The 9760-nt window shown below is 43.9% G+C and overlaps 1 protein-coding gene across 2 annotated transcripts in view; it reads right to left on the bottom strand.

The window, feature by feature from the left end:
* DENND11 (DENN domain containing 11) overlaps positions 1 to 1242 on the bottom strand; it is a 45800-nt gene extending 44558 nt beyond the window's left edge. The window contains exon 1 of one of the 2 annotated variants that reach the window (XM_081283026.1): positions 940 to 1242. In XM_081283026.1, the coding sequence (XP_081139152.1) occupies positions 940 to 1207 (268 nt within the window). In that variant the 5' untranslated portion in view covers positions 1208 to 1242. The remainder of the gene's footprint in view (positions 1 to 939) is intronic. The other variant, XM_081283025.1, reaches the window with a different exon arrangement.
* Positions 1243 to 9760: the final 8518 nt, after the last annotated feature.

Below are 9760 nucleotides of genomic sequence, written 5' to 3' on the forward strand. Positions count from 1 at the left end.
GCTCCAGCAATCCCAGGAGAGATGGACAGGGCTACACGCCTGGGTGCTCTTAGGCCCTAGATTAAGCAAGACTCCCGCCTTAAACAAATCCTTCCCCCAGTTCTGAGCAACAGAACAGCTATCGGGTTTAGACGCCCCTTTCAGACCATTAGGTCTCTCAGAGACCTCTCTATGCTTTCACTTCTTATCCCCTATAGAATCTCTCGCTCTTAGAAAGCACCGGCCCTTACTGGGTAGTTAGCTTAAAATCATGTGGGACAACCTTTTAATTCTCCAAACATCCCAGAAAGCCTATCCGGGAAGCCTTCTCCTTCAATTGGACTTTCATGGATTCTCTCAGCCTCATCCCTGAATGTTCTTGGTAATAATTCCTCAAAATAACGCCGTCAGGGAAAGTGAAGTTGGCTGCTAGGAAGTTACGGTGGTGGGGCGACCGGCAGAGAGGGCGGGCACCCTGGGACCGGGAAGCTTGGACCTGCAGTTGGAGGAGGCGTTCACCTGGGAGCTCCTCTCTACGTGAAAAATCTTCCAGCCAAGAAAGAAAACAAAAGCCAACGTGCCTGGGGCCACCGACCGGATCCGCCACCACTGGAGCAGCGCAAACAGGACTGTGGGGACGGGGCACGGGCTGGGGGAGCTGAGAGCTGCGGCGGGACCACAGGAGGCGAGGGCCGGCGGGGCTGGGAACAAAGCCCCGGGGTCCGCTCCGAAGGGGGCGCGCGGGACCTCCCGAGGCGCTGGTCTCTGCGGCGGGGGCTGGCGGCACGCTGCCCCCTCCACGAGCTCCGCGTAGCCCCAGAGCCGAAGGACAGGGGTCGACGGCTAAAGAAGGCAGGTGTGCAGGTGCGAGTGCTCGCGCAGCGGCTGCCCCTGCGCCCCCCAAAAACCTGGGGGCGGTCTGACCCTCTCCCCGCCCCTCGGTCCCGGAGCCGCTCTCACCCGAGCGAGGATCGAAGGTGACCACAAACACGGCCACCACCTGGTCCTCCTCCACGTCGCCCAGCTCCAGGCGCCCGGGCTGCAGCAGCACCTCGGAGGGAGCCGGCTCCTCGTGCTCCCGCCTCCGGGTCGGCTCCGCGGCCGGCCGCGCGCCCCCGCCGCAGCCCCGGGCCCGGCCTCCCGCCTGCAGCTCCGGGGCCTGCGGCAGCGAGACGGCGGGGCCCTCGGCCCAGCGCAGCAGCGGCGCCGCATCTCCCTGCTCCACCATGGCGAAGCGAGGAGGAGCCGCGGGCGCGAGGGGCGGGGCGGGCTCGGGCACTCCCCTCCCCGCGCCCCCGCCCGCGCCCGCCGGGCTCGCGCTGCCCGGGCCCCGTCGGCCCCCGGCGCCCGCCCCGCGCCCACTGCGCTCCAGCCCAGGCGCCCTTCTCTGGGAGCCCGACGAGGCGTGGCGGAGCAGGCTCAGGCGCCCGGCGACCGGGCTGGAGGCTTCGTGTGTGCATTTACGTATGTGGGTGCTCGTCACAGGGAGAGTGGTGCAGGACGCGCATCCCTGGGTCTGTCCACCTGCGCGTGGGTGAAGCGCTTTCCCACTAGGATTCCGTGGTATAAATGTACCACTCTGAATTTTTTTATACGTCACCTTTATTTTTAAAATCCCATGGTCCTAAAGACCATGACACACGTATTATATAATACTGAGCGTGTGGCAAAATGTGCTTCTAAGCTGGGAAGGAAAGCAGAGGAGCCCTGGCTACTCAGGTGTTTTGAATATACCCAAATGAAGCCTGAAGAGGGTTATGGGGTTGGCATTTGGAAATTTTATTCTGTTTCTGTGGCAAACCAATTAAGATGCAAATTGTTTATTTCCTGATGTATCTACAACTCCAGGGTATTAAACTAGAGGGCGCTGAGGCACTTTGGGAGGTATTCCTACAAAAGATCAGGAACACCCTAAATTGTATGGTCTTGGAAACTAAGGATTTTCTATGGAACCCCCTTTTGAAATTTTAAAAATAAAAATGTGAATACCTCAACCCTTGGGGGTCAATGTGGTAGCTATGTAACTTTCAGTGGAAGTATAAACACGAAATAAGATTAGCCAAGAAAATGAGAAAAAATGAGGTGGCAAGAGAGAATTGCTCAGATACACAATTCATCCAAGGTTCAGGCAGGCCCCACAGCGCCTCCTGTTTTCAGAAGGTCTCAGTGAATTTATGTGTTAGGTGTTGCTCCAGGCCAGTTATGAAGATCCATGTCCTACATGACCAAGGTGCAATAATATGATTTAATCCTGTTCCCAAGAAGATAATCAATGACCACCTAAGCCTACTGCTTTGGTCCAAAATCTATGATTTAACCATGAAGCATTTTACCCTAAAAAGTAAGGATTGCTCCCATCATTTCTATATTTAGTTCAACCTGACTCCCATGGCCAAGGGCAAGTAAAGTGACCATCTATCACTCTCTCCGTGGAGCATACAGATAGCAACTGCAATGGAGGGGGAGCTCCTGTACAGTCCAGTCAAGGCCAGGGTGAGGGCAGCCAAGGCCATTTGGCTCATTCAAGGGCCCACCACTCTGGGTTTTACATAAATTCTCCAGGCCAGACACTGAGGAAGTTGCTACTTCAGAAGACCAGACCACACAGTTAACGCTTCTGAAATTTTTATTTTTAAATATAAAAAAGGGGTTCATAGAAGACCCTTAATTTCTAAAGTCATCAGCTTTAAGGCAAATGGACTTTCTCTTTGTCCCCTGAAGGACTTCTTTTCCTGATCTTTTGGGGGTGATATCTGCACCCTGAAAAGCCTCAACACCTCCTAATTTAACACCCTCAGGCTGTACATATACCAGGAAATGAATGTATAGTATCCATCCCAATCAGAAAAGCAAAATTTCCAATCCACACCCAAACCCATTTTCAGTCTTCATTTAAGTATAAGTATATTCTAGCTCACCAACCACTATGTCTATCTTTATATTCCTAGTACCTAGTAGGCACTCAAAAAATATTTGTCAACAAAGTAAATGAATGAAAGTAGAGAATTATACCCCTATACAATAGAACCTCTTGCCATGCTTTATCTAGTATCTTGCATTAGTAACAGATGCTCAAAAATGTTAGTGATATGACAACATCCCCTCTTAGCACACACATTCACAGTCTGAAAGAGGCTTTCTACCTGATCATCAGGTGTATCTTCTGTTTCTACTGAATTTCATCAGGTGATCAGAAGGGAACTAATTGAATTTAGCTATTAGAACAGCTCTGCTGGGCAACAAGCCTGGAAGACCAGAAGAGAAGGAGCAAGAATCATACAGAGGTCCTAGGTTAATATAATATTTCAAAATGCATTCACCTAGAACACTGCTTGTCTGAATTTTAAAATAAATTCATTTTACTTTCCTAAAAACAAAACAGTAGGGCAAATGCATCAGCCTTTCAGGCTGGGGACTTATAATTGAGAGGTGGCAATGCCAGGTTAAAATGCATTCGCACTTTTCAGGTTCTTGATAATTTTATGTTCATGTTTTGTGATTTAATCTAATTATGCTTTCAAAATATATGTTGGTCAGTTGTGATTCCTCTCCAGTGAACTCTGTCCATTTTGTTTCTTAACCTACTCAACACTTAGGTTGATAAAAGAGTAGACAACCTTTTCATTAAATTGTTATTCAATAATTGCTACACCACAAATGGCATTGTCCTTTCAATTCCTGTGACTTATAATTCACCTTTAAAGTATAATGTTAAATTACTATGCTTGCCAATCTGTGTATCCTTAGTCACTGCTCTGTCTGTACTTACACTAATACCACAGTAATTTAACCATTAAACATATATTTAAAATTTTATTTCTAGGAAAGGTAGCCTTATTTCTTTATGCTTCTTAAAAAAAAAAAAACTCCAGCCATTCTTTATTAATTTTTCATGTGAACTTTACAATCATTTCTTCCAGTTTCAAGAAAAAGTGAGACTTTTCATTTAAATTGCATGAGCAAGACATATTTTCTGGAGAAGAAACAATATCTTTAAATCAAGTCATTTCTTTTGCAGGAAGAGTCTTCCATCCACGTAAGGCATATGTAGCCCTGTATTGTGACCAGTCTGCATAATTAGTGAACCAGGGCAAATACTGGTGATCTAGATTGGAGTGCAGATTATGGGAAAAGAGGAGTTGCAACAAAGGATGAAAGTAGTAAGAATGTGAATGGGAAAGAAGAGAGTAATCTTCCAATATGGAACATCTATATCCTTATCTGTCATGTGAACTAAAGTTCCACAGCCAAATGGATTCTGAGAGGACCTAAAGCCCAGGTTATCCAGCCTCCAGATAACCTCCATCCTCCCAGCTGCCTACCATCTATTTTATACATTGTATCTATTTTACTAGCTACAATGTTTCAGCTTCAACTCCCAGGTCATCTGTGCTGCAGGCCATGATGGGATAGCCCAAGTTTAAGGTGCAGTAAATCACATGCCACAGATGCTGTGTTCAAGTTGGGCTAGGAATAGTAGAGGCATTAACATGTTCAAAGTTACTAAATTATTTAAAATCAACATATCTTTTCCTTTTAGTCCTAGTTTTTAAATTTGCATTGGGGTTGAAAATTAAACATTTTGAAACCTCATTAAAGGTACCCATTCTTTAACAGTGTTCATCATAGGGATAAATGGAATGCAAATATGCTTGACTACTCTGCAAATACTGAATGAATGCCTACTGTGTTCCAAGTTCTGCTCTAGGTAATGGAAATAGAGCCACAAACAAGAGTTGAGCACTGCCGTCATGAAATTTAGGTTCTGTTGGGGGTGGCATGGGGAAGGATGATTTTTTAAATGAACCATGAAATATGTAATATATGATGTAGTGATAAGTTTTATGCAGGAATGAGACACAGAGCAAGGGGCCAGAGAATGGATTGCAAAGCATAGTTTTAGGAAAGACATCTCTGGGAAGTGACCTTTGAGCCGAGGGACAAGTGATACCTGTGAAGAAAGACAAGTCAGAAAGAGCAAGTCAGCCAGAGAAAAGGTCCTGGGACAAACAAGATGTTGGCAGCTGTAGGAACAGCAAGGAGAGCAGAGGCGAATGTATGCAGGGGGAGATGCTGGCAGAAGTTGAACAGGTTGGGGTGGGTTCTATCGCCCTGCCGGACTCGATGCAGGGTTAGCTCTGTAATTCTGAGTGAAATTGGAAGCAGTGGAGGGTTTGAGTACAAGAATATCATGATCTCACTTACTTTTCAGAAGGAGTCCATTAGCTACTAGATGTAGAATAGAATGCTGTGAGGTTAGGGTAAATACAGTGGACCCCTGCTGGAGGTTTTTGCCTCTAGGGAAGAGGTAAGGATGGAATTGAAAAGATTTCTCCCAGGTTTGAAGCCAGATTTAATGATAGGTAGTTAGTGTAGTTAGGTAAATCGGGTCTAATGTTGAATAAGATAAATAAAATGGAGGCCATTATAGAGAATGGAGTCCAGGAAACCAGAGCAGCACTTGGGGAAATTGAAATGTTAATGTCCCCAAGGCTCTGGGAACCCATTCTAAGGAACTGTTAAAGAAACAGCTCCCAGCAAACAGGGAAATGCTGATCAGAAGCTGCCCCAGGCCCTTCTTGCCCAGATTACTCTTTCAGCCCACCTATCTCCCACCTTTTGGACCTTCCCACCTGCATTCTATCACTGCAAGATAACCGAGAACAAAGGACAGGAATGTGGGAAAGCTGAAAGAAGACCTTGGCTATAAAAAAGGGAAGACCTCGCCCTTCCTCAGATTCGCCTTTTGGGTCCCCTTCTTCCTGGGGAGAAGTCTTTTCTGCTGTCCTTTAATAAAGCTTCTACTTTCCACTCTAAACTTGCCTCCGCGTGCTTCCCAGGTGTTGTACTTCAGCATTCCGGGAAGCAAGGACTCCTCACCGGTAAAGAGCAGTAACAGGTTGAATGTAGGGTTGGTGGGGAGGGGAGGTACTCACCTATTGCCATTTACTGATATATGAAAAAAGTGCAGAAGGAGTAGGTTTCACTGGGATGTTTGGACATGTTAAGACTGAGGTGCCTATTAGACATGCAAAGGGAGATGTGATAAGGCAGCTAAAATTTGAAGTTCAAGAAAAAAGTCCAGAGACACAGGTATAGATTCAGAAGCTACCTGTTATAAATAGCATTTCCGGGGGGGGGGGGTGGTGAATGATGCTCCAATAAAGTGAGTATACCCAGGAAAAAGTCTGTGGAACTGAGTCCAGAGCCTCCAGAGTTTAGAGGCCAGGAAAACTAAGAGGGAAGAGCAAAGTGGTTCAAGCACTGTAGGGACTAGTTTTTAAAGCATGTATGTTTCTTTGGTCACTTGGTTACATTTTAAAACATTATTTTAACCATTTAATAAGCATCTATTCATGGCAAAAGATTAAATGTCAAACTTCACACAAGACATGTGATGAACAGTGATTGCCTTCTCCTCTAATACCCCGTCCCACTCTGGCCATAGAGATAACCACCTTTGACTTTTAGTTTTCAGTGGTTACCCCTATGGAAAAGCTTTAATTCTGCTTTATCATATTCTTCAAATAAATAATTAAAAGTTTTCCTTAATTTTTTTATTAAGATACAACTTCAGCATGGGGACCTTTCAGACAGATCAGAAGTAAAAAGAAGAGGCTGAGAATGCTTGACAAGTTACTAGTCCTTTGGAGGACAGAAGAGACAGTAAGTCAAGAGAGGGGCAGAAGGGCTACAGCTCCAAGAATGAGTATTTTTCATACTTATTCATTTCTTCCCAATCAAATTGTGTGTGTGTGTGTGTGTGTGTGTGTGTGTGTGTGTGTGTCTGCGTGCACACCTGCACAGAGGGAGGTGTGCACGCAGATCTCTCACCTTCAGCTGCAGGGCTGGCCTTGGTATAGGTCACACAGTCAACCCATTATCTGCTCTAATTTTAGGGAATCTGGAAATAACCACAACCCAACTGAATAACAGGTCAGGTTAGTGAGTTCAGACTGAATTTTTAAAATATCTGCCTTAAAGTATAGGCAGGACATCATCAATCTCTAAATTATTGGACAACAGGTCAGAAATGTGTTCCTATTTTAGGAAGACTGTCTGTGGGCTGAAACACAGCTTATCTCTATTACAATAACCAGGCTGTTAAAAGGCTCTAGTTTTAGCCAAGGATAAGGTTTGGTGAGAGAATCAATTCATTAAAATTAGCTTAATTTTTTGAACAGGTAGATTTATAGATTTCAAATGAATGGATTGACCTAGATATTTTTTACTAATGGCATCAAAATACTCATTGGTAAAATGACCTTGTTATCATGGATTTGCTTTAAAATACCCTCACACCCACCCCAACAAAACTTCAGATATAAATTAAACAAGGTTGTAACAATGCCTATAATGTTTGGAGCTAGGTTGTAATATATTGTGACTCCTTATGCTATTTTCCCGATTTTTGGTATGTTTGAACACTTTCATAAGAAAAAATTTTTTTAAAAAAGTTATAAACAAAAAGCAGAGTATGGAAACCAGTAGTTTCCAATGGGAGCAGTCTCATCAAATACATGATGATCTAACATCACTATTTTTTCAGAGTCTGAATGACTCAGTCTTAACTCAATCTTATGTAATGTGGTAGAGCTTATTCAGTCTGTTCAGATGTGTTTTGCAATTCACTCTCTGAGGTGACAATCAGTAATGTCCTTCCTTGAAGTGACAGACTCTCAAACAAGTATCTCAACATCCATAGCCTTAGTTTTAAACTTTTTCAAAGGAGCAATCTACCCCAAAGTTGAATGCAAGTTTCCAACTCTTGCAAAATCAATTGCCATAGGTAGATTTTCCTGTTTCCTCTTCTTTCCATCAGTGTGTTTAAAGCTTCAGAACCAAAGTTTGGACAGAGTGGAGTCTAGGCGCTTCTTCCTCTTCCTACAATGTGTCTACAAGAGGTGAGCTTCCTCCAAGCCCATGGTTTAGGGGCTCAAATACAACCTGAGATGCAAGGTGAACTTCTCTCAGGATCTCTGTCCTTTGTCTGTTCAACAACTTCTATTACAACTGGAAAAGTGAATGGTGCAAGTTTCTAATAGAATTACTGTTGATAAGAAGAGAACTAAACTATAACAATGGCATTAGTTGCCTTCCTAGGCAAACAATATAGTCATAAATATGAGTGATTAAGAATTAAAGCAAGGGAGAGAGAAAAGGAAAGGGGCTGATAATATGAAATACCTAGTCTACCAGGTAATACCCTCTCAGCCTGCATTGGTGCCCTGCCTCCAGGCCTAAGGCATGCTCAGCATTGGGGGTCAGGCCCTACTCCGTTGAAAGCAAAGCCAGCTCCCAGCTGGCCCAGAGAAGCAGGAATGACAAACCGTGGGGTTGTGAGTGGAAACTGATCAACACCATCATCTGGCCCACTGATCTGTAAGCAAGAAACGCACACCTAGGCCCAGAATTTCAATAGATTGCAGTTCCTTTACTGGTACCTGTGAGTCTTCCCTCCCCTTTGATGATTCTTATTGGCCCTCATGGGATATGAATCTCTGACAAAGGTGAGCAGCGAGCCACTGCATGCTAGAATTATCCAGGACAGTTTGGGTGGCTGGGAGGGAGTAAGGAAGGGCCAAGGCAGGGTCACATGGTACACCTACCTGCAAAGCTCAGTTTTTAACTGAATAGACACTTTCTCATCTTCTTAGATGGCTTTCATTTGGGTTGCCCTCTTCAGGAATTCTGGTTGGAAATGGGGAAACAATGGAACAAGAGAAAGTGGTGCAGGATCCATGGAATAGGGAAGTGGTGACAAGCAATGGGTAAAATAAGACTGTCAAGAGAAGGGAAATTTGTTTCAAACTCATGGAGCTGCCTAGGTTCCCTCCATACATCCTTCCCTGCACCTTGTTTATCTAGTAAACAATTCCTCTATGCCAGCTGCATCCCTCTAGAACCTCTTAATGGTATTGTGTCATTTTCCTTTTTTATAAACTCACTTTCACATGGTTTTCTCCTATAAAGTGGTATTTCTGGGGTTTGTTTTCTTTTTCTTTCAGACATATATGTACACATGCATACACACACATTGTGTAATGTTATCATTGTGTAATGATAACCATAATCAAATTAATTAATAAATCCATCACCACCCATGTTGTACGTTAGCTCCCCAGAATTCATTCATCATACAACAGATGGTACTTATCATTCGACCAACTTCTCCCCAGCCCAGGGCAACCACAGTTCTACTCTGCTTCTGTGAGTTGGACTTTTTAGGTTCCATATATTAGTGAGATCATACAGCATTTGTCTTTCTGTGTCTAATTTATGTCTCAGCAAAATGTTCCCCAGGTTCATCTGTGTTGTCATAAGTGGCAGGATTTCCTTCTTTTAGAGGCTGAATACTATTCTATTGAATAAGGTACCTCATTTTTAAAAGTCCACTGACCATGAATGGACAATTGAGTTATTTCCGTATCCTAGCTATAGTGAATAGTGCTACAGTGAACATGGGTGCAGATGTCTCTTTGAGATTCTGAATTCATTTCCCTTGAGTGTACACCCAGAAGAAGAGAGATTGTTGGGTCATTTGGTGGGTTTTACTTCAAAAAGTTTTTTACCCTTCATTTGGGCAATCTGAGAAAAGTTAAATAATGTATATTAGAGATACCTAAACTGTAAGGAAAATAATTTTACAAAGTAAGGCTTTTTTTTTTTTTTGGAAAAATAGTTGTCATTTTAAAGTGTCCAACATTTGCTTCTTAGTGTTGCTGATCTTTCTTTGGTCAGTTTAAAATTTTATTCAATTCACTAAGAGCTTTAACCACTA

The sequence above is a fragment of the Spermophilus citellus genome, assembly GCF_964194105.1.
Source record: "Spermophilus citellus genome assembly, chromosome: 3".
NCBI lineage: Eukaryota > Metazoa > Chordata > Mammalia > Rodentia > Sciuridae > Spermophilus > Spermophilus citellus.